This window comes from Trypanosoma brucei, chromosome 8, assembly GCF_000210295.1.
Source record: "Trypanosoma brucei gambiense DAL972 chromosome 8, complete sequence".
Classification (NCBI taxonomy): domain Eukaryota; phylum Euglenozoa; class Kinetoplastea; order Trypanosomatida; family Trypanosomatidae; genus Trypanosoma; species Trypanosoma brucei.
In genome coordinates this window covers 160918-185462 of record NC_026741.1, presented here as the reverse complement: position 1 = coordinate 185462, position 24545 = coordinate 160918, and the positions used below count along the sequence as shown (strand labels likewise).

At 44.9% G+C, this 24545-nt stretch overlaps 6 protein-coding genes across 6 annotated transcripts; all 6 read left to right on the top strand.

Moving 5' to 3' along the window:
• Nucleotides 1-3458: 3458 nt before the first annotated feature.
• TbgDal_VIII560 (conserved hypothetical protein, conserved) lies at nt 3459-5267 on the top strand (the record flags this gene model as incomplete). Its single annotated transcript, XM_011777079.1, has 1 exon — nt 3459-5267. The coding sequence occupies one exon, from the start codon at nt 3459-3461 to the stop codon at nt 5265-5267; it is 1809 nt and encodes a 602-aa protein (XP_011775381.1).
• A 2124-nt stretch (nt 5268-7391) lies between these two features.
• Nucleotides 7392-8804, top strand: TbgDal_VIII550 (T. brucei spp.-specific protein; the record flags this gene model as incomplete). Its single annotated transcript, XM_011777078.1, has 1 exon — nt 7392-8804. One exon carries the CDS (start codon nt 7392-7394, stop codon nt 8802-8804), a length of 1413 nt encoding a protein of 470 aa, XP_011775380.1.
• Nucleotides 8805-10842: 2038 nt separating this feature from the next.
• TbgDal_VIII540 (hypothetical protein, conserved) lies at nt 10843-17427 on the top strand (the record flags this gene model as incomplete). Its single annotated transcript, XM_011777077.1, has 1 exon — nt 10843-17427. One exon carries the CDS (start codon nt 10843-10845, stop codon nt 17425-17427), a length of 6585 nt encoding a protein of 2194 aa, XP_011775379.1.
• A 393-nt stretch (nt 17428-17820) lies between these two features.
• Nucleotides 17821-19233, top strand: TbgDal_VIII530 (T. brucei spp.-specific protein; the record flags this gene model as incomplete). The annotated part of the gene is made up of 1 exon (XM_011777076.1): nt 17821-19233. The coding sequence occupies one exon, from the start codon at nt 17821-17823 to the stop codon at nt 19231-19233; it is 1413 nt and encodes a 470-aa protein (XP_011775378.1).
• Nucleotides 19234-19931: 698 nt separating this feature from the next.
• TbgDal_VIII525 (ubiquitin carrier protein, putative) lies at nt 19932-20450 on the top strand (the record flags this gene model as incomplete). Its single annotated transcript, XM_011777075.1, has 1 exon — nt 19932-20450. One exon carries the CDS (start codon nt 19932-19934, stop codon nt 20448-20450), a length of 519 nt encoding a protein of 172 aa, XP_011775377.1.
• A 748-nt stretch (nt 20451-21198) lies between these two features.
• TbgDal_VIII520 (hypothetical protein, conserved) lies at nt 21199-22596 on the top strand (the record flags this gene model as incomplete). Its single annotated transcript, XM_011777074.1, has 1 exon — nt 21199-22596. The coding sequence occupies one exon, from the start codon at nt 21199-21201 to the stop codon at nt 22594-22596; it is 1398 nt and encodes a 465-aa protein (XP_011775376.1).
• Nucleotides 22597-24545: the final 1949 nt, after the last annotated feature.

The following is a 24545-nucleotide window of genomic DNA, read 5'->3' as shown; positions in this document are numbered from 1 at the left end:
GTGGGTGGAATGGATCTTAAGGCGTAAAACGAAGGGAGGAAGTCTGGCGTTAAGTGAGCGGTAGAAGAGGAAGAAGAAGAAGAGGGGGAGGGGGAGTGGATGGAGGGAATAAGTTCTTTTCTTTCGAAACTATGCGCGTGTCTCTTTTTTTTTTTTTTTACTATTGAAATACCTGCGAGTTCTTATTGCCACCAAAAAAAAATGTGTGTTGACGCAACGATGTGCCTGCGCCACGTTTGGCCAGTGTGTCTACGCTTGCACACCCACCTTTAAGGCGAATAATAAGAAAAAAAAAAAGACTTTTGTATGATTTTTCTTTGGGGCGATCTTTGTTAACTCAGAAAAAAAAAAGCAGAATGCCCCATTTTTCTTTAGTTTCTGGTTCCTTCTTTACCCTCCCATAAGTTTTAGGCATTAAAAAAAAAAAATGTTTCTCCTCCATAATGTTTTTTATTTTTGACCTTCAGAAAGGGGGAAAAAAACTAAGTTTTACTCTTTGATGTTTTGTTGTCCCCGTCCCCGTCCCCTCCTCCGGATTCCCTTCCCCCTTTTTTTTTCAAAATCTTTTCAGCTCATTGGTACGCCCCACCCCCGTCGCCTCTCTTTTTCTCTTTCTTTCATTCTTTCATTCTTTCATTCTTTCTCTTTCCCATCAGTCCATGCTACTTGTGTGAGTTCGGACACATTTTCTCATCACCGGTGTAACGTGTGCGTGTGCGTGTGTGTGTGTGTGTGTGCCGCCATATTTCCCGTGTTTTTCCGTCCTTTGTTTATGATTATTTTCTCTTCTCTCCTCCTTTCCTCCTTGTTTTTTTAAAAAAAAATTTCCCCTTCCCCCCATGCCGCTGCTGCTTATCTCAAGTACGCAATCACATGCAATTGCTTCCTTCCTTCATACATATCTGGAAAGTGGGGAATATGATGAAGGAAAGAATTAAAGCAGAGATAATTATGGAAAGGGAAGCGAAGTGTCTGTTGGCGTTGGGGTTTGGAAGGAAACAAGGAGAGGAGGAGAGAAGTGAAGGGTAAGAAGACGTGAAATCATCTCATTTTCATATTTCAGAAAGTGGTAAAAATATGAGAGAAGTGACGAAGAATAAAGGGGGGAAAAAAGGACAAAGGAAAACAAAACGGTAACTTCGAAAAAGAAAAAAAAAAGGGAAAAAGCAGCAAAACTTTAATCAAACACACACTGTGAAAGAGAAAATAGAAGAATAGAGGAAATATAAGATGGTAAAGGATACAGAGGGTGAGAAAAGAGAGAAGAAAGAGAATTGTGAAACAAAGAGGATGCAGTTGGTGGAGAAAGGTATCAAATAAATAAAAATAGACCTATACATAAATGTATGGATAATAACGGTGAGCGAAGTGTGTAATAAATATGTAGGAAGTAAATCAGAGTGATTGGATAAGCAATAAAATAATGAAAACAACAAAGTGCTGTTGAGTGCGTGCAACAACCTAAATATGGTGCCATCAATAGTGAGGGAAGCTGTGCGCGAGCCACTTTTTCTTTTAAAAAAACAACATACAAACATACATACATACTGGGTGACACCTACTTTCCCCCAACTTGCCTCCATTTTCTGTACTGCATACATTTTATTTACTAATAAAAAGAGAAAACAAAACAGACGAAAAACCGAAAACAACAACAACACAACAAAACCAACCAGCCAATCAACCAACATGAGGGGAACTCAGAGCGAGGAAAATGTTCGTTAACCACCCGCCGTACTAAAGCGTCGCAGGGGACCTTTGGTGCAAATCGTAGTGGTTGGGGAAAAAAAAAAAAACAACACTGCTACGAGAAGTAGGCAGGTGCAAACCCCTCAAGGAAGAAAAAGGGCGCATAAGGTTCGAAAGGAAAAGAGAGAGAGAAAAAAAGTAAGAACTAAAGAAGAATTTCGTTATGTCTTTGCCATGCGTTTCACCGAAGAATAGAAACAGTCCCGCGGTTCATCTCCAGAAAAGGGTGGATGGGGTGGGGAGGAGAGGTTAAGGGAAAGAAGGTAAGAAGAGTAGAGAGAGAGCGGAGCTTTTGCATTTGCTGTCAGTTTGCAGTTTTTCTACACCTCAATCCCACCATTTTAGTCTGATTTCGAACCTCTGTGCAGTTCTGTTTTTCTTTTATTTTTTATTTTGTCTTGACGAATAAACAAAGTATGGAAATTGCTCACTGGCCCCGTTCATTTGTATGCATTTGCATCTGCATCTGCGTGTGCTTTGCTCTTCGCCCCCTCTTTCCTCCTCTTCCCCCCTTTTCCCTCCCCTTTGGTCCTTTTTACTATTACCTGCGTACCCATTCAAAGTGCATCTGATCTTGTGTTCTTGCCTCTATCGGTCCCGTATTTTCTGGTTCGGCAGCTGTCCTTCACGTGGGAGGGGAAAAAAACAAAACGACAAAAACAAAAACAACAACAAAAAAAGAAAGGGCGATGGAAAAAAAAATAAGAAGGGGATGAGTGCAAAAAGGGAGATGGGATTTGGATAAGAAGCGACATCACGTTGTTATCGATTCCTCCACCCACCCACCACAGCACACAAACAACTTTCTATTCATCATTCCCTTACACCATTCAAGGCTTATTTCTGTTTCTTCTGACTCTGCTCCGGGTGCTGCTGCTGCTGCTGCTTCCGCTTCTGCTGCTGCTGTTGTTGTTGTTGTCCTCCTCACTGTATGGTTCTCTGTAGGTGTTCTTCTTCCTCTCTATCCTAATTTTCAGGAAGATCCCCGTTTCTTACCTTCTCCACATCCTTCTATGTTCTCTCCTTTTCTTAAACTGTTCCACGTTCGGTGCCTTGCTTCTGAATCCATCTCTTCCTTGTGTTGCGTTCTTGTCTGCTCCTAAAGGAAGGTTAACTGTTTTCTTCTTTGCAATGTGCCTGTGCGAAAAGTTGAACACACACACACACATATATATATATATATATATGTCTGTGTATGCCATTCTCTTCTCTTCTCTTTTCCTCTATTAGCTCAGCTCTCAGGATCCCTTTTTGTTTTTTCTAGCTTTGTTTTTGTTTTTGTTGTTCTGGCTGTTCTGCCTGATATATGCACATCTACACATGCGTATGTACCTCTATAAATATCTAAATGCTTTTCTCTTCTGTTGCCCTGATGACAAAGTTCGTATTTGCCTGTGCGTACACATGTATTTAAATGCCTCTTCGATCTCTTCTCATTTTTTTCTTCCAAACAATGGTTTAAAAATATATATATATATATATTTTTTTTTAAGTGTACACGTGTGTTTATTGTGTTTAATTCAAAACTGATCCCTCACGTTAGTTGGTGCCCATATATCGCAGTAGAAAAGGGGAAGTAAAAAACAGCAATACCATTTGAAGAAGTAGCAAGAGGCAGAAGGAAGGAAGCAACACGAGTTATATATATATATATATATATACATATACGTATATATCGTTTATATACTCAGTAAGTTAAAACGGAGAGTATGGTTCTGCAGGCTGTGGTTGCGGATGCGATTTGTGCCGCGGTTGCGAAGTACCCGCTGCTGCACGATGCTCGCGTGGACCCTATGCCATACGGCACATCGGGGTTCCGTACAATTGGCACGTTATTGCCCCCAGTGGCCTCTCGTGTTGTTTATGTTGCGGTCCTTCGAGTGTGGTGGGCCATCAAAAAAGGGAATTTTGGCGGGTTGAACGGTTGCTCGGTTGGCTGCATGGTCACGGCGTCTCATAACCCTTGTGGGGACAATGGTCTTAAGCTGATTGATGTGGATGGTGGCATGCTGGAGACTTCATGGGAGACTACGTGCACTCAAGCGGCCAACGCCTCCACAGGTGAGGAACTTTTGAAAGTGTTGAATGATTGTATCAATTTGCACGGCCTTGAACAACCAAAACCGGAGGATGTGAAGATTCGCTGCCCGTTTGGTGCGGTTCACCTATCGAGGGATACACGCCCAACAGGTGTGGACATTTTGAGCGCCATATTTTCCTCTTTACAGGCGATCGGTGTGACCTATGCTGATCATGGTGTGCTTACTACTCCTCAGTTGCACTATTTGGTTGGACGAGCAAACAGGGAGCAACTTACGGGGCCTGGAGCAATGAAACCCGCTGACTTCACCTCGGCGCTATACGCAAAAGAGGTTTTTGGTTCATTAGGAGAGTTGCTGCGGTTTGTGACGGAGGGAAATGGGGGTACAAATCCGCGGCAACGGCAAAAGATTGTGATCGACGCCGCCAGTGGCGTTGGTGCTGTTGCTCTCAAGTCACTTCTCAAATGTGCTCAGGAGGTGACCTCAGGTGTCTTCGAGGAGTTCTTTGACGTGACTGTTCTACATGATAACGTCGACGATATCAACGCCCTCAACTACATGTGTGGTGCTGACTACACTCAGAAGGCACAATACCCTTCGAACGGTACGAAGGAATGGGCTGCGACTTATGAAAAACGAAGATCAGATAAGAATGAGGAGGTGCATTACTACTCCCTCGATGGGGATGCCGACCGTGTTGTGGCTTTTTTTCACGACAGGGAAACTGGCGAGGATGTTTGGCGTCTACTAGACGGGGACCGTATTTCCATTCTTTACGCGCTTTCCGTCCGTGAGTGGATTGGTGGTGAGGCACTGAAGTTGTTGGACGTTGGAGTGGTACAAACGGCGTACGCCAACGGCGCATCGACAGACTACATCCAACGTGGGCTTGGGCTGCGGACATATTCATCCCAAACTGGAGTGAAAAACCTACATCCGATAGCACATAAATGCGACATTGGTGCGTACTTTGAATCCAACGGCCACGGTACTATTCTTCTTAATGGGGATGCGATTGACGCGAAGGTCCCCTCCCTTCCATCGAAAACACGACACGTGCTTTCACTGCTCCCAAGGCTCATTTCTCAAGTTTGCGGGGATGCGATTGCCAACGTCTTTGCTTGCGAATTGATACTGTTGGCTCACAAAATGAGCTTCGACTCGTGGCTCCGTTTGTACACTGACATCCCATCGACTCAGCTTAAAGTGAAAGTGAAGAATCCCAAAGTGATAACAAACACACAAGATGAAAGACGGGCCCTAACTCCACCAGGGTTGCAGGAGGCCATTGACGCCGCGGTTGCGGCTGCCAATGAAGCAACTCCCTCATCTGCAACGGTTGCAAGGGCGTTTGCGCGTCCCAGTGGCACTGAGCCTATTGTGCGTGTGTATGCAGAGGCCGCAACTCACGCTGTATCCTCTAAGCTTGCCAACGACGTGGAGGAAATTGTGAGGCGTTTCTGCGGTGGAGCGTAGTATGTTTTCTCAATTTTTTTCCCCCATGAACACAACAGTGAGACTAAAAGGTGAATGTGACGGCAAACAGTGCAGTGGGGTTGGTGTCAAACATTATGCGGTGAACAGTGGGAGGGTGGGCTGGGGGGTGATGAGAGCCGACAAGGGGGAAAGGGGCTATAAGAGTGACCTGTGAAAAAGGGACATTTTGAGTTGCGACTAGCAACTTTATGCCAAAACGGATATACCTGCGCGTGGTAACTTGGAACAATGACGGCGCGCACCAAGTCCCTTTCTTTTTTTCTTTTTTCTTTCTATTTTTCTTTTCTTCTGTTTTGTTTTCAATTTTTGTAGATGCTGGAGCTCGGTATGGGGTCGTATGTAATGTGAAGGAACGCAGGTGAAAAAATTTGTTGAGAAAGGGCAATGAAAGGGGGAAAGAAAGCGTTTGGGCTTGGTGAGAAGACGAATGATATGACGGGAGATTACTCTCCGCCTTTTCTTTTTGTTTCTTGAATTCCTCCCGTTTCTTTTGTTTACTTCTTTTTTTAGTTGTCTGTACCACATTTTAAAGTCCCCCCCTGTAGCGCGGTGTAGGCTCGTTCTTGTGCAGTTTTTAACTTCAGTTCTTTTCATTGGCGACTGCATCGAAGAAAGACTTCGACGCAAGAAAAGTTACGTTGCGCGCACCGTCACTCGTATAGTGAAGGGTTGCAGCAGGCCACCGCGATACCTCAAGTCAGGAGTATTCCCACCCACATGCAGAAATTTATTTGCTTTGGTGCCTTCAATTCAATTTATGCTGCATTCTCGTCTCTTCTCAATAACCCATTTTTGTTTCTTGGCATTGCAATTTAAGTCTTAGGCAGCATTTGCTGGAATGCCTAACCATATCGTAGCGCAAGCCCACGTTCCGTTTCAATGTTGCCACCACCTCCCTCTCCCCACAACATTCACACTGCCAACTTTTTTATACCATTATCCACTTTTCTGTTTCGATCTGTTATTTTCTCTTTTTTACTTTGCCTTTTTTGCTAGGTTGACATGAACCAAGTGTCGTGAGTAACAACACATCTTATATCTGCGTTATTCATTTCAGTAGGATTGGTCCTCCCCACAGTTACGCCGTTGCCGAAACTTTAACGTCTTTACGGACGCTGATGTAATCAACATATATTCAGTTCCCACGCGCAACGGCTCTGATGAATGCCTCGAGTTGACCGGTAACTACTTAAGGTTATTTCAAAAATATATGCAGGTGTTTTAACACAAAAACAGTTATGAACGAGAAAAGAACGGCACATGAGAGATGTGTGGAGCGCGAGCCAAGGTTGTGTGCAAATGTGCGAAACCGACACGTTCATTACTGGTGCACTACACCGTGTTGTCACGAAAGTAAGAACGATGTTGGGTCACACAATGAAATCAACAAGAATAACACAACGTCGCCACATTGTGGGGTGAAGAAACGCGTAAGGGCTTGTAAATCGATAAGCGCTGCACGAAAAAATGTGCGGGTTCCAACAAAATTCAAGATGACCTCTAGCGAGGGTGGTGGTGACGATAAACTGCCCTTGAATTGTGATTTTCTTCCGGCACGGGGTGCCGTGAAATGCTAAATGACCATTCTTTTTTTTATTTTTTCAACGGAGCCTGGTGTAGTTCCACTTATGAATGCTCTCCTATCGTGCGGTTGATGCGCCCAATTTGCGTGATTGCGTTGATCCAAAAAATATGGGGGGAAAAGGTCTGTCAGACCTCTCGCGTTTGTTTTTATTTTTTATTTTGGTCATTGACTGCGAGACATCATAGTTACTGTGTTTGCTACAGAGCTCCCGGTTAATCGGGGAAGAAAGTTGGCAATGCTTATGAGCGTGCATGCACATATGGAAGTGTGACTGAGGCATACTGTCATATACATCACTGCTTCTGTGTTGTGTAGTCCATGTATGTCAACGACTTTAGTTGTGTTTTCCGTAAAGATGTTGTGCCTTGTGCATAAGTGACTAATTATGGCTTCCAGTTGGTCTCATTTTCTCCGTGTCATTTCATGCATAGTATCAACTTTTGTTGCTATCTTTCCTTACCATTTTGTAAACGAAACATCATTCCAAGATTTCCACATCCAAGAGAGAGTTGAGCCAAATGACACAATTCACCTGTTTCACAGCAGTTGTACTCCTGTGCATGCCATTTGCTGTTGGTAAGAACAATAATCTTACACTTGAGCAAACTGTTACATTGTGTAATGCTCTGAAGCAGTTCAGGGGACTGAAAGATGCCGTCCGTGACCTAAAATATTGGATAACTACCGAATCATTGAAGATATCGAATGCCAAGAGTCGGAGTGATGAATATGTAACTTTGGCTGAGGATGTCTTGTGGGAGAACAGAAATGCCACCGATCCCGTAGAGCGTGCGAAGCGTGTTGCTTCCAACGTTACTGAGGCCGCCAAGAAAGCTGAAACCGCATCCATTGAGACTGAGTTTAGGGCGGAGAATATTGAAGAGATCAGGAGCAATCGTGTAGCAGCGTTAGAGCGCATGCTGAAGGAGGTGGCAGGACACAATTCCAATTGGAGAGTCAGGAGCGCGGCTGAAAAATGCAAGGGAGCTGCTGAAAGCGTGTCTTCCGATTCCCTTAACGGTACGCTGTTGGAGTTGTTTAGTACGTTACCTGAGGGTGCTTCGAAAGGTTTGGAGGATGACACCCGGGAAAGTTCCGGGGAGCTGTGGAAGCTGGAGTTTGTGCTCTACAATGTCGTTACTTGGAGGTCGGTGGCGCTCAAAGGTGAGTCTACGGTGAAGGAACTGGTCGAGGGAACAAAAGCCTCTATCACCAGAAAGTACAATCTTACTCTGAATCAGACACAAGCAGTGTGTTTGATGGTTGAGCAGTACAGAGGCCTGAAAGGTGCAGTGGACGCATTCACGGAGCAAGCTGTAAGCCGTTCTGCAATGGTTTCTAAAGTGGAGGAACGGAGCCAAGCGAATGCAAAGCGCCCGGGGGGACACATGGATCAGGTGAAGCGGGCCGTTGCTGAGGTTGCGAAAGCAGCAAATAAAGCACAGAATGTGTTTAAGAAGGTAAGCAGCTATGCAAGGAATCTCAAAAGTATAAGGGCTCATTACCTACCACTCATGGAAAATACGCTAAGGAAGATAGCTGGAAATGCTGCAGATGAGAAAGCAAAGAAGGCTGCTGAGGTGTGCGGGGAAACAGCTTGGGTGGTGACACCCAAATCTCTGGATGATATGAGGAAGAAACTTATGGACAACTTTCCAAATCTCTCGGAGCGACTGGAGAGTGACACACGTGTGGTCTCTCATATGCTTGAAGATCTGAATACATCCACACAGCTGATTACTATTGCCAGCATTGCCGTGCGGAGAAAAGAGGTCAAGCTGAACAAAACGATGGAGGTGGCTGGAGTTGCTTCTCTGATCGAGTTTGGTGAAGGTCGTTTGTCTTCAATGGGAAGTGCAGCAAACAATAAGAACCACAATTTACGCTTATTATTATTTTCCCTTACTTTCACATTAGTTGGTCTTTTGTAGTCCAAGTAGTACCGTTTCGGTGTAGCAGCCAAGGATTAGCGTGAGGGATTACATACACGCAAACGTGTCATTGTTGGGTGTTACTTAAGGCTTCTCGTTATGGTTTTATTGTTGCCATTGTTTTCAATAGCGTTTTCACTTTTATATGCTAATCATGATCCTAATGTATTTTTTTATAAACTCTTTTTTTTAAAAAAGTATCGGCATGGCTATTCTGGTACCTTTATTTAGTGTTTGTTCCTAGTTTCTCGACATTTTATGCACATCACATATACAGCAATGTAGACTGCCAGGTTGTGTTGGTGAGCAGGTGCGTTAGCGTTTCTTCATTATTTTTATCCGTGTTTTCATTGTAGTGTTTACTCCTTCTTGTGTATACTTACATGTGTGAGCGCTTCACAGATTGTGCAATTCTCTGCTGTGTATGTAAAGTATTAATTTAGTCTTGACTTCATAATTGCTTCCCTTTCCCCCCTCCCTTTTTTTCCTTATTGTAGCAGTTATTATATATATAACCGTTTAATGTTCATTATATGACTGAACTGTGCAGCTGTGTGGTATGTATTAGTGAGTACCGAGTTTGAGATGGCGCCTTCCAGGTGCTGTACGTCTGCTCTCCACTACATTGTGTTTGCTACGCTTGGAATGTTGCCGTGAGTTTATGTGCTCGCTTGAATTACTTCGTTTAGCGATTGTGGGTGGATCTATCGGGGACATGTTAAAGTCCCTTGTGGTCATTTATAGTGTGTCGGTTGCTAAATGTAAAACATTATAGTAATTGTTTGCACTTGCAGTTCATATGTCTTTGTTGCCCTCTTGGCCTGGAGTTGCATCCGCCTGTGCTACCCTGATGCCCACCTCTTCTTAATAAATTGAGGGACATTATATCTTTTGACCATTTTTTAAAAAGTGAATGTGTGGGTTTTGTTACTTCACCAGCACATGTTGTACTCTTTAAGTGTTGCATTGTAACTTTTTTTGATATGTCGTTTCACTTGCTTGTGTGCGCGGGGTTTATTCATTGATGTCTATGGAGCGCATTCCTCACCCATGTGCTTACCATTTTGTGTGCACTTCTCTTGAAAAACTACTTCCTTTCCGTGCATCACACTTTAGACGTTGTGCAGAAGCAGCGCGATATTACTGCTAGATCTTTTTTTTGTTTTATTTAGTTAGCCATTCAGTTGCCATTTCTGTTTTCGCGAAGCAGCTCTGACAATATATCGCTACCATCATTTACATAGGTTTATAGATTTTTTACCGCATTTTTAGCCCTTTTGTTTTAGTTTCTGTAGTTTTCTGCCCGACGTGCTGTTCGCATTGATCAGTAGCGTAGCCTCAAGCTTCGCACACTAAATATTCATCAGTTTGATATACCGTTCGTACCATAAAGGTGTTTTGTGAATTGATTTACCGATACACAGGCGAGCGATATTGCGAGAAAAGTCTGCTGTGGAACGAGAAGGAGATCGACAACGATACGAGAAAGCACAAATAAGAGTAAACGAGGGCCATTTCAACAGGACGTTACATAGAAAAGCTGTACGTGTAGGGTCGCATATTTTCTACACCTGCATATCCATACATTTGTGGACTCATACATTTGTATACCCATAGAGGCACATCCCTTTTTCACCGGGGAAACATTTTTGTCGAGTAACGGAGGTAATAGATACAGCTGTATCTTCATAGTAACTGAGGATAGAAGCAACCATAGAAGAAATCAAACAAAAGAGTTCATCACTGCGGAGGGGCAATTGAAAGTTAAACGGAGTACACGAAGATAAGTGAAGGTCAGTACCGTAGTAACTCCATAAGCACCTTACATAGTTTAGCCACTTCCCTCTTAAACGGATCGCGTGGTAAGGAACTAGTGTGAGAGACAGAGACAGAGGAGTCTGTGCACAATCGTCTTAGGTTTACGCGGGTTGGCGAATACGCACACCGTAAATAGTTTTCTGCAAGAGCATAAAGGCATACACGTTGAGAGAAAGGGAATAAGCGAGTACTGAAAAGGTTGTTGTAGCGTTTGGTATTTATGCAAATGTTTCTAAGGAGGGATTCAACCCACTGTGGCACAGGTACCAGCCATGCTTCCTCTCTATCTCCACGTTACCGACATTGCTGTAAGGTGCCCTTTACTTTTTGGGCTTCAGTTCTGTGCATCGTGTCGTCAACGTTTTTATGCAGCAGTGGAGCTGCATCACTTGTGTTACGACCTAACAAACCGCTGGTGAACGTACCGTTCAGTGTGGAAACGACGGACCAGAGTATCAAAGCAGATATTTTCGTTTCGCGTATGAGTACATGTGACAATACACAGATCATTGGCTCCAAGTGCAAAATATCCAAGAATGCGCCATGTAATTTCACGGTTACGAGCAATGATGTGGGCATTGACCCGTGGTACGATACGAAAGTACGTGAAGTGTATATATGTGCTGGTGATGCGTTTCCCTCCCTTTCTTTGTCTGTGCAGCTGAGCCTTGTTGAAGCCATACCACGCTATTTGAAACGTGATGTTGACAACACTATTCGATTCGGCGACGCAGTGCCTGTTGGAACCTTCATTACATTTCACCGCAATGAAAACTGTGACAACGTGAGCATGATTCAAGGTCTGCCACCTGCAGAACTGGGTTCTAACCGGGAGGTGAGAGTGACACGGAGTGTCCAAAGCGTGATTTATCTTTGTGCTAAGGTACCCACGAGTGATGGCAAAACTTTCGTCGTTCCTGCCTCTGTGTTACTTACTGTGCCACGTTATGACACGAACAACACTGATGCACTTCGGCATACGAACGAAACATTTCGCTTGGAGGCTGTAGGCAACCTCGTGTGGGCAACTTTTTCTCAGTCACCCATATGTGATCCGATCCTTCAGGACCCCGTGGGTGGGGAAACGTTGCAGGTTGTTAATATGGAGGTTTCTGTGCCTAAAGGTGACTATTTTCTGTGTAATGGTTGGCCCTACCACAAGGGTGGCAGGTTATATTCACCATCTGAGAACAAGGTAACTGTTCGGGAGTACGGCGTTCAGCCACGGACCCTATACAGTGGGTACGGGACTCGCATTAAGTATACAATGGATGCAGCAACTGCAGCTGCTAACGATGTGAAGTTGGTGCTTGATTTCTACATGTATTCCAACTGTACAGGGGCTGTGCGTGTGGATGATCCATCAGGAATCCAATATCGGGGCCCCCCAGTAAAGAAGCGTCGCTCGCGTTCGGATGGGGGTGCAGTTGCCTTACCTGTTTCAGGTACGTACTACGCGTGTCTTGAGGGGAGCACGATTGCATACCCTAAGGCGCGTGCGGCTGTTGTGACAGTTCTGCCGCCACCAACGGTATCATTTGATGAAGCCAACGTGATCAGTGGACTTGATTTGACGGTTTTGTTGAGTGGCCACAATGCGGGGCGGAGTGGTGTGATAACGGTTGGTTTATCGGTAACCCCGGAGTGTGAGGAACTTAACTCAAAAGGTGATGTGAGAGTTGGCGCAAGTTCTGTCACGTTTCGAGTTCCTGAGGACGCACTCCCAAACATGACTTTGTGTGTCGCGACTCCCTCATCTGTCGACCTACAAGCGGACGAGGAACCTGACGAGGGATATACCTACCCTGTGAAGAATATTGCGACGCGGCGATACAAACTGAAACACCGGACCCTTTTCGTGGGTGTGGCTGAGACGATTCATCTTGATGCCAACGTGACTCTCAAGGCAGGAACAACTGGGTATTTCTCCCTGGATAATTGCCTTACACCAGTCGGGGAGACATACTCCATGAATGCAACTGCCCTGTACGGCGTTGCGTTTTCTGCTGCGGGTAGACATGTGCTGTGTGTGAAGACACCGGGCACGGAACATCCTGTGAATCGCCCCTATTCGAACGTTGGGAATGTCATGGTATACGGTCCTGCGGAGTTGTCGCCGGCTTCCATTGTAAAAGGTGTCAGTACACCCGTCAAGGTGTCCGCCGTACCGCCTGAGGCGCCCATAGTGTTCAGTGAAAGTGAGAGCTGCACACCATCCATTTCTGAGGTAAATGCAACTGCTGAAGGGGAGGCGTCCGTGACGGTGATGCGCAACACAGTTGGCAAGGTGTACGTATGTGTTGGTTACCATGACAGTGATGGGGGTGCCTGGAAAGTGAGGGTATCGGGTATGTTAGCTGTTTCCGATGTGGAGGTATTCCCCAAGACCGTGTTCGTTGGCGTAAGCAATCGAGTCAATTTTATTGTACCTGATAAGACCTCCCTCAAAGGTCTGAAGGTGCTTTTTAAGGAAACGGGTGATGTGAACTGTGGCGAAATTGTGGATGATGGTACTGCCGTTGCTATTAGAATTACTGAAGTGGGTCCGGCGTATGTGGTGTACACAGCTGTTGGTATGAAGAAATGGAAGGTATGCCTGTGGAAGGGGAATGGATACGAAGATGTAGGTTTAATTCAGTCACAGCAGCAGCTAGAGCTTGTGCCGGATTCACCTATTGGCGTTGTTGGTCTTCCCCTCAGCATGAGGTTTCGAGGAGAGGCGCTGACTGCGCTGCAGCCAACACGCTTTTTTGTGAGCGAGAGCATTGAGTCGTGCCAAAGTGCCCCTGGTGGTGGCATTAGGGTGTACGGTGAGGGTTGGGTTGACCCTATAAGTGGGAGTGCAGAACCTTTTGTGGTTCAGAAGGCTGGCGAACTGCATGTTTGCGTGGGGTGGGGTGATACCAATGAATCGTATTACTTGTACGGAGGGAAGGTAAGTGCTGAGGATTTTGCTGTGGATTCTCTGTACGCTGTCCGTAGGTCGACGAATAATTTTGTGGCAAGACCGCTGCTTAAGAAAGCATCTTTGTTCCTCGTGCGCTGTGTCAACGCCGCTTCCTGCAAAGTCCCACTGAATGCAAGGATTTGTGAGGAGGCGACTGAGCGCTACTACACTGGGCCAACTACTCCCTTGGAGGATGTTCTACTAGGCGAATATGCATTGTGTCAGCAGGATGAGCGGCGTTTGGGAGTTGCTGTTGGTCAGAAGCCCCTTAAGGTGATTAACCCGTTTACGGCGTCCTTTAATGTGTCACTCGTACGGAAGCATACACCTCTTCGCTTGACCCTTGATGGGGGTAGCTTGCATATAGGGGCGTCGAATCTCACCGTTTACATTGTCCCCCCAGAGCTTAACTGTACAGAGGCGAATGCTTCGTACGACAGTTTTCCCTTTGCTTCCGGCGAACACAGTAAGGATGTTACCATTGTGAAGACGCCAGCTGTGGCGAAGGGTGCCAGGGTGTGTGTCGGTATTTCTGCGTATGATAAGTTGCCTGCATCTACTTTCAATATTTTTCACTACATGACTCCTGCGACGATTATTGCAGGCCGCAGTGTGACCGTGGAGTCCAGTGGCATTCAAAGTGGGAGAGTGAGGATCTCCACCTTAGAAGCGTGTACTGACAGTATCTTGAGTGAGTACGACACGGTCATAGCCAACTCTATGTCAACGCTGCATGTGGATAAGTGCAAATACCGGAACCGTGATCTGACAGATGTGTACTATTGTGAGCGTGGGGAAAGCGGTGGGTATGTTATGCGTGGGACTATGCAACTGATTCACTTAGATGAATGCCCCGGTGGAAAGCAGCCTGCGGTACGGCCGGTGACGGCGCTTCCAGCGAAACAAGTAACCGACTATGGCATTGACAAGGCGATCCTTACCAGTCCTTTTCTTTCCACAAGGAGTGACTGCAATGGAGTACTTAGTCAGAGCAGAGCCACAATGACACCACGGTACAATCGGAATCTTACGTTTTACGTGTGTACACACACAATAAGGGATCCTGGGTATGTCTTCACAACAGATGGCCCGACGCTTTCAGTGAAAAACTTCCGTGTTGTGAACCCTAGCATTCATGGACGTGTGGATAGCGACAGCGAGGTGCTAGGGCCTGCGAACTTAGTGATGAACTACGCTACCCGAACACCGGACACGTACCTAAGCGATTGCGCGGTGTGTGGCGAGAAGATTGTGGCGGCCCCCGGTCTTGCAGAGACCCCAGCTGAGGAGGCGGTTACGCTAATAGGTATCTCAGGCGTGAAATGTGTATGTGTATTGGGGGAACAACCCACCTCGCCTCCAATACCAGTAGCGGAGGTTCTCATCATAACTCCGCCCATTGTGAAGAAGATCGATCCTGCGGCGGTTCCCACTGCTCGGTTTCACGCAAAACTGCAGACACCTGTGGTCTCTGGAGTAAAGCCATTGTACTCGTTAGTGCCCGGGGAAGACGCAGAGAACCCACTTGCGTATCTACACAACTCCGACTTTCGTGGTGTATATCTCTCCGAAAATGCGTGCGCAACCACTCTGACGGGGAACTCTGTGGGTTACGTGCGGCCGAGCGGCAGCGTTGTACTGGGTCCGACCTTCATTCCAGGGAGGTTGCCTTCCGTGTCGTTGTGCGTTGGGACCCCCGCCGGGAACCTCAGTGTTGTATCGGAAGTGGAGGTTTCTACTGATATCATCTTTCCGTCGTCATTTGTTCTGGGGACGGAGGCAGAGGTGTACATTCCTCTGTCACCAAACTCAGCATTTCGTCTGCGGCGAGATGCTTCCTGTAGTGGTGAGGACGTGGTGCCATTCTTTACGACTGACGAGGAGGCGCGTGGTAATATATCGTTCAAGAACGTGAATGCGGCCGGGTTACCATCCGCGGGTGTGTGGACGCTCTGCCAGGAGGTTTTTGACGGCAGTGCGACGCGCCCCAAAATTGTGAAAATAAGCGCTAATGGGATAGCAGCACGTGTTGCTTCGGCAAAGCAGCTCCTCCCGATTGCGCAGATTGAGACATTTGACCCTACGTATTACAATATTCGTGGGAGAGACGTCCTTCTTGGTGTTCCTGGCGTTCTGTACTTGATGGACGACCTGTATGCTGAGAGCTTGCTTCCCGGTTTTAGCACAGACAGAAGTTGCCTGCGTCGAAATGAATCACATGGAAGTTGGGCACTGGTGGGTGATGATGACGCGGCAACCGCCCGCCGTGTTTCTGTTACCGCGCAAAATGGTACGGACTCGATATATTTCTGCGCTACCACTCCTGTCAACCGTTCAGTCGTCAGTGTCCCTTTGAGCTCTAGCCTCCGCTTCATTCCACCCGTCAGTGTATTTCCTTCGATAGTGGAACCTTGTAAGGTGACACCACTCGAGTCGTGCCGTGCACCGGACTCTTCCCACCGCCAGACGGTTGTGCGTGTGATCAAGGGTGACTGTTGCAACCCCACTGACAAGGGCGTCACCGTCGGGGAAGCCAGTGAGGGCTCAGATGGCAAGTGTAAGTTGAGGATGAACCACAACAAAATTAGAGACTACCCCGCAGGCACGGAGTTCAGTGTTTGCGCATGGGACCTCACAGACAATACCTACTGCGTTACTTTGGGTAATGTGAAGGCAAGTGGGGATATATGTGGTGGGTCTGCTTGGGGTCCATTGGGAATGGGGGCGGTGATTGCTATTATTGTGGCAGCTGTGTTGCTGTTTCTGCTGCTGTTGTTGCTTGCCGTGTGCTTTTTGCGACGATGCTGCTCTAAGGAGAAGGAGGAGCGACAACTTGTCGTTGCAGATAAGATGCAGCTGGACAATCTCGACATGTCTTGTATCAGTGGAACATCTCCCGACCCCGAATATTTGGAAAGCGGTAACAACCCACTGCTTCTGGGGTTCTACTCTGGTGATGGTTCCCCCAATACCAATACTACCGCGAGGACGATGATCGATGGCATGACATCGGGTGTTGACGACTTTGCGTGGGGCGGTGACTTTCCTGGGAGGGCGGACTGGACTTCTGTCGAGGAGCAAGAGTGTGATGATCGTGATCAGATCGCATTACAGGAGGCGAGGGACCGCTACAACATGGCGCTTGTCTTTACAGACGGTATTGAGCGTATCCGCGTGGATGCAAAGGAACTGGAACTACAATTTGACTACAGTGGAGAATTCAGCATGTATGAGGGTCCAACTGGCAGGGGTGTGAATGTCAATCCAATACCTGTGACTGTACCGGCAGATCACCCGGACCTGCTGAATGCCATTTATATGAGGCGTGCCTCACAGCGTCGGCGCTTGCAATCTCAAACACGTGAGGAAATCGAGGTTTCCGTTCATGATACCATGTCAGAGATGTCGACGGACGTTCATGATACGTCGCGGCTCACGAGTTATGACATGATGAGTTACACCACTACACAGCACTTCTACGAGGAGTCGACGTTTATGCTTGAAAGCGAGGCTGGGCGGCGTGTGCGGCTCGTGAACTGGGAGGAAGAGGAGTGGCAGGCGATAGTTGATGCCGAGTTTAGTGATTATGTCCGTTTGCAGCAGGCCATGCGCTCGATTCCTCTACCACTACCCCAAGCCGTTGTGCTTCCCTTCAACTCAACTGCGACTCGTGGCAGAGACACTATAAATTACAGCGGGCACACCCATGTTAACGGTGAAGGAGTCACTGCGCTGCCTGTATACGACACACCACCTTTTCATAATCCGCATGCGGCATCCGTCGAAGAAGCGCAGGCGTATCCCAACCACGATGAGGAAAGCAATGTTTCTCTCTCATGTGATTCGTCGCACAACTAATCTTGTCTGACAGCTGCTGGAGGCACTTATTACCGCATGCTGTCAATGGATGCCACTCTGTTGGGGATGGATTATGAATGGATAAGATACGAACAGCAAGAAAGTTGGCAATGCTTATGAGCGTGCATGCACATATGGAAGTGTGACTGAGGCATACTGTCATATACATCACTGCTTCTGTGTTGTGTAGTCCATGTATGTCAACGACTTTAGTTGTGTTTTCCGTAAAGATGTTGTGCCTTGTGCATAAGTGACTAATTATGGCTTCCAGTTGGTCTCATTTTCTCCGTGTCATTTCATGCATAGTATCAACTTTTGTTGCTATCTTTCCTTACCATTTTGTAAACGAAACATCATTCCAAGATTTCCACATCCAAGAGAGAGTTGAGCCAAATGACACGATTCACCTGTTTCACAGCAGTTGTACTCCTGTGCATGCCATTTGCTGTTGGTAAGAACAATAATCTTACACTTGAGCAAACTGTTACATTGTGTAATGCTCTGAAGCAGTTCAGGGGACTGAAAGATGCCGTCCGTGACCTAAAATATTGGATAACTACCGAATCATTGAAGATATCGAATGCCAAGACTCGGAGTGATGAATATGTAACTTTGGCTGAGGATGTCTTGTGGGAGAACAGAAATGCCACCGATCCCGTAGAGCGTGCGAAGCGTGTTGCTTCCAACGTTACTGAGGCCGCCAAGAAAGCTGAAACCGCATCCATTGAGACTGAGTTTAGGGCGGAGAATATTGAAGAGATCAGGAGCAATCGTGTAGCAGCGTTAGAGCGCATGCTGAAGGAGGTGGCAGGACACAATTCCAATTGGAGAGTCAGGAGCGCGGCTGAAAAATGCAAGGGAGCTGCTGAAAGCGTGTCTTCCGATTCCCTTAACGGTACGCTGTTGGAGTTGTTTAGTACGTTACCTGAGGGTGCTTCGAAAGGTTTGGAGGATGACACCCGGGAAAGTTCCGGGGAGCTGTGGAAGCTGGAGTTTGTGCTCTACAATGTCGTTACTTGGAGGTCGGTGGCGCTCAAAGGTGAGTCTACGGTGAAGGAACTGGTCGAGGGAACAAAAGCCTCTATCACCAGAAAGTACAATCTTACTCTGAATCAGACACAAGCAGTGTGTTTGATGGTTGAGCAGTACAGAGGCCTGAAAGGTGCAGTGGACGCATTCACGGAGCAAGCTGTAAGCCGTTCTGCAATGGTTTCTAAAGTGGAGGAACGGAGCCAAGCGAATGCAAAGCGCCCGGGGGGACACATGGATCAGGTGAAGCGGGCCGTTGCTGAGGTTGCGAAAGCAGCAAATAAAGCACAGAATGTGTTTAAGAAGGTAAGCAGCTATGCAAGGAATCTCAAAAGTATAAGGGCTCATTACCTACCACTCATGGAAAATACGCTAAGGAAGATAGCTGGAAATGCTGCAGATGAGAAAGCAAAGAAGGCTGCTGAGGTGTGCGGGGAAACAGCTTGGGTGGTGACACCCAAATCTCTGGATGATATGAGGAAGAAACTTATGGACAACTTTCCAAATCTCTCGGAGCGACTGGAGAGTGACACACGTGTGGTCTCTCATATGCTTGAAGATCTGAATACATCCACACAGCTGATTACTATTGCCAGCATTGCCGTGCGGAGAAAAGAGGTCAAGCTGAATAAAACGATGGAGGTGGCTGGAGTTGCTTCTCTGATCGAGTTTGGTGAAGGTCGTTTGTCTTCAATGGGAAGTGCAGCAAACAATAAGAACCACAATTTACGCTTATTATTATTTTCCCTTACTTTCACATTAGTTGGTCTTTTGTAGTCCAAGTAGTACCGTTTCGGTGTAGCAGCCAAGGATTAGCGTGAGGGATTACATACACGCAAACGTGTCATTGTTGGGTGTTACTTAAGGCTTCTCGTTATGGTTTTATTGTTGCCAATTTAAAAAATCTAGAGTTGTAATGTTTATATACTTTGTATTTTTTTTTAACTACCTCTGTGTTTGAAGTTTTTTTTAAATATTTTTTTCAGTTCCATGCAAAGCGTGTTTTTAAGAGTATTATACACTTTTTTTCTTCATCTAAATTGTTTTTTGGAGGGTTGTAAAGGATTGTATTTTTTTCTTTTTTTAAATTTTTATATTATTGTTTTTTTTTTTCCAATCCTGTAGACTTCGCTGCGTTTTCCTTGTCGGTTTGATGCGAAAAAGAGCCGTTTTTTTTTTTGTGGGAGCTGTTCCTTTTTTTTTTTTTAATTGTGTGGGTGAAGAAACTTTTTTTGTGGGGAACTGTGTTTGTCTGGCCTTTAAAAAAGGAAAAAAAACAATCCAACTCTCTCTAATTGGTTTATATATACAACTGTATTATGCCTTTGTTGTGGAGTTGTAGGATTTTGCCTGTCATGTATTCCTTTAACGCAATTGTTGTGTTTCTTATTACAACCTTCAATTTGTGTAACTAGCTTCCTGTTTGTACGTAATTGAGCTTCTTACATTTTTTTTTTAAAAACCTCTGTGATGATATGTGTAGAGTTTGTAGGAGTTTAATAACTGTTGTTATGCCGTGCCCCATCAGCCGGCTTTCGAAAGAGCTAAAAGAAGTTCAGCGTGACCCTGACAATGATGTTGTGCTAAAGCTGGTGGAATCAAATAATTTATTTTCATGGGAAGCGGTGTTAGATGGACCTCCAGACACACCGTATGAAGGTGGTAGTTTTTGTCTTCGTTTACAAATACCACGGGATTACCCAATGGTGCCTCCCGTTGCGTGGTTTGTGACGAAAGTTTTTCATCCTAATGTTAACTTCGATACGGGCGCTGTGTGCCTTGATATTTTGAAAAGTCGGTGGTCTCCTGCGTGGACTATTTCAAGTGTTTGTCGTGCAATCATTAGTTTGCTAACGGAACCTGACGCCAGAAGCCCCTTCAACTGCGACGCAGGAAATTTGCTACGCGCAGGAGACGTAATGGGTTATAACTCACTTGCACGTATGTATGCTATTACTGAAGCTGGTGCACCACCTTTCAATGATGGGGAGTAGAGACGAGTGGAATTGTTGTTTTGTTTTGTTTTGCGGTTCTGACTGAAAAACATTCCCTCGCTCTTTTTAACTTTCATGGTTTCCGAGTGTTTTTTTTTTTCGACTTCCATATGCCTGATCTTTACAAACGGTTTCGCAATTATATTCAGTAGTGTTTGTTTATTTCTTGAATAGGTTTACTTCCCCCATTTGGCAGCTCCATCTGTTTTGCCAGCTGTTCTTACGCTTCGAGATACAAAATGCATTGATAACATCCCCGCTACTCCTCATTTCGACCTTTTTTTTTGTAAAATATTCTCCAACTTGCATTTAAATTCTTGTAGATTATCAAGAAAAAAAAGCAACAGATAAACGAGCGATAAAGAAGGGAAGCGAATTGAGAAGAAGGTACTGCTTAAAGAGAAAAAAAAAACTAAAAAAAAATACAGAACAGAAAATCATCATTTTTGAAGGAAGCCAAGAAAAACCACACACACACACACAAAAAAAAAAACAAATTGTAAAGAAAAAATTAAAAAAACAAACAAACAAACAGACAAACAGAGTAAAGGACTAGGAAAAGACAGAAGTCTTTTTTCTGCATTGTTGTCGAAGAAGCTGTGAGAGCAACAGGAGGAAGAGGAAAAGAAAGCATCTGTGGAAAAGGATTATTTGATTTGGAGACGACCGTGGGCAAAGGTTGCAAGCCTTCTTTCTCTCTATAGCATCCTATTGTTATTTGTACTGCGGTCCATTGAGTCCTATACCAATGACTGAATTCAATTACGATACGATGTTTCTCTGCACCTCCGATGACCGAGATAATCTTGACACCATCACGGAGAGCCTCACACGGCAAATGAACGATGATGATGATGATGATGACAACATAATGGTAATGCGCAAAGCGAGGTCCGGGGCAGCGGCTCCTGCATCGACGGCTGTTGTACCAGAGGGTGCTGCAAATCATCTTCACACGGCTCTGGACACTGAGGCGATGTTACGCTCGAAGGATTCCAAATCTCTCCTTGTTTCTCAAGAGTCCGGTCACTCGACCTTTGAAACGTCACGAACGTTGGATCAGGTAGACTCAAAGAGCCTACTCAGTGCATATTCGCGCTTCTCTCAGCCGCTGAGTTCCAGTGAACCGCCAACCCCCGGTGTGATGAGTGTGACTGAACCCTCCGCAACTTCTCCACCTGCTCTGGTCTCTGCAAATCCCGTGGCCGGTTATGATCAGCCGCCTGCCGGTACGGGCCAGCGAACTCTTCCGTCATATAATCCGCAGGAGGATTGCCCGCCTCCCTACGAGTGGGTTGGGGAGCGATCGAAACACGCACAGATGCCTGCGGCGCAGCAAATGCCATTGGCCAACCCACAAGTTGCTCGGGCCTCAGCAGGGGTTCAATCCATCGTGCAGATGCCTGGTGGCGTGTACTCTATGGGAACACAAATTGTTCCGTCGAGTTTATTGTCGGTTTCCATGCAGAAACGGCCTGCGGTAGTTCCACAGCAGCAACAAACCGCCTTGAGTGGTGCGTTTACGCCGGCAGTTGGTTTGAATCAAATGGTTCAATCCTTTGCGGCTCCTCCTTCGCCGATGGCAACTTCGGCACCAGGGGCAACTCAGCGCCTTCAGGCCACTCCGTCCCTCGCTTCCGGGACATCTGCACCGCCACCGGGTTACGTGCAGTTCCTAACACCTGTGCAAAATGTAAATGGTTCCACTGGATGCCAGATGGTGATGGTACCAACCCAGCAAATTAGTCAGGTGGGTAGCGTGCAAAGCCCAATAGGTCAGGACCTTCGTGACTTTTCCCAGCAACAACAGCAGCAACAGGTAATGCAATACGTTTGGAAGGCTCCGCCTCAGCAACTCCATCCCCAGCAATTGGCTCAACCCCAGCAGTTCGTTACACAACAATACTCCAACATTTCCCGCCCACCGCAGGGGTATGCAATTGTTCAACCTGGTGGACAGCAGTCGTGTATGATGGCTATAAGTACAAATCAGCTCCAGCAGGTGCAACCTCAAGCGTACATTCAGCAGCAGCTTCAACCCAATTCAACGAGGCAAGTTTTTATTACCAACCAACACCCACAACAACAGTTATTTGCCACACCTGTTATGCCAACAACGTTGCCCATGGGATGTCGCTTCAATTAAACTCTTTTCCTTCTCCAATTTTAATACCTGTTACGTTACACGGACATGAGCCTGACGAGGAGTAAAACCAATCGACCGAACAAGAAGTTAGAGTGGAAGTTTTCATTTTGGAGATTGCGCATAAATATGAGAGTTTCCGTTTGTATTCCCCCCCGAGAGTGTTCCGAAGGGGACATGATATGGATGTTTCCTCGTTGCCGCAACAGGAGGAGCATCTGCTTTATTATTTTCTTTACTTTCGTTTTCGTTTTCGTTTTCTCCTACGTTCTTGTTTATTCCTGTTTCCTCCACCCGACTGGGTTCTTTTCGTTTTTCGTTTTTTTTTTGTTCTTTTCCTTTATTGCTTATCTTGTTCGTTTATTGTTTTTCTTCCCCATAACCTGTAGAACCAAGAGGGTGTTATTGGTAGTGGGCCAATGATTCGCTTGACGCACGTCATTTTCCTTTGACATTTGTTTCCTTTTTTTTTATATTTGACTTTATATCTTTTCCTTTTTTTTTTCATTTTCTGGCGGTTTCCATTTTCCTTTTCTTTTAAGTTGTCTTATCTACTAATCCCTATGTGTTTGACATAACTGTCGATCACTATTTTTGTTTTATTATTATTATTATTTATTTATTTGTTTTTAACTTTTTTTTCTTCCTTTCCCTTTCCTCTCTCTCTCTCTCTCTTGTCTTTTCTTGTGCTCTTTTATAATTTTTTTTTCTTTGTTTTCCATTACTTATCCGTAAGTGTCTTTTTTTTTTTCGTATTATTCTTGTTTGTTTGTTTTTTTCTGTTATTGTTGCGATTTTGTTGTTGTATTTTTATTTTTACTGCTTCACCTCTTGCTGCTGCTGCTTTTTTTTTCCCTGTTTCCTTTTCCCGTCTTTGTTAGTTTTTTTTTGTGTGTTTTTTTTTCTTTAAATTTTTTTTCCTCATTCAAATAAACTCCACTCGGTTCCACTTTCCTTTTTTTCTTTGAAAAAAAATAAAATAATTAATTTACGTCCCCATTTCATTTCCATCTCAATGTATGTGTGTAAATTATATTTGTGTTGCAATGTCTTAAAATTGTTTCCGCTTGCGTGTTTGTGTTTAAATAAATGTATTGGGAGGAAAGGGGAAATTAAACACGAACAAAAATTGTAAAGGAACAATAAAATAAAATAGAAAAACAAAAGAAAATGAAGAAAAAAAAATCCTTTTTTTTAAAAAAAAAAAGAGAAAAAAGAGAAAGAAGAGATAGAATAAAAGTCAAGGGAATTTGGGTACTGAAGGGATTTGTAATATGATTGTTAACGCAATGTAACGGAAGGGTATATGTAAAAATGTATATATACGTTAAGAATTAAATATTAATAAATATATAAGTGAATAAGTGCATGCACTTGTATTTAAGTGCAAGGTGGGCTGCTTGTCAATAGTGTTTCTTGTGCTTTTTCCCCCTTTTTTATTTTATTTTATTTTGTTTTTTCTTTGCCCCTTCTTCTTAAGAAAATACATTTTATTTTATTTTGTTTCTACTCTGTAACTCAGTTTCCTTTTTTTTTTCCCCCCCCTCTTTGTTTTTTTTCTTTTTGTTGTGTGTTTTGTTTCTCTGTCTCAGATCAAGCTGCCAACAGTGTTGAGTTGCCGTCATGGTTTCTTCACGCACTGATATGGTGCATACGCAATTTATATATTTTATAAATGAATTTTTTTTATAAAAAAAATGTATTTGTATAACGCGGTGCATTCCATGTAAGTGGGTGGTTGAGTGTATGTGTGGGAGAGGGCGGAATGGTGAATGGAATTTTAATAAAAAGTAAAAAGAATATATATATTTATATATTTATATATTTATATATATAAAGGGAATATTTCCATTTGTTGACTTTCTCATTCACTTATTCACTCATTCAAACACACAAACACACTTTAATATATTATAAATATTTAAATGTTTATCATTCTTTTGGTTTTTGTT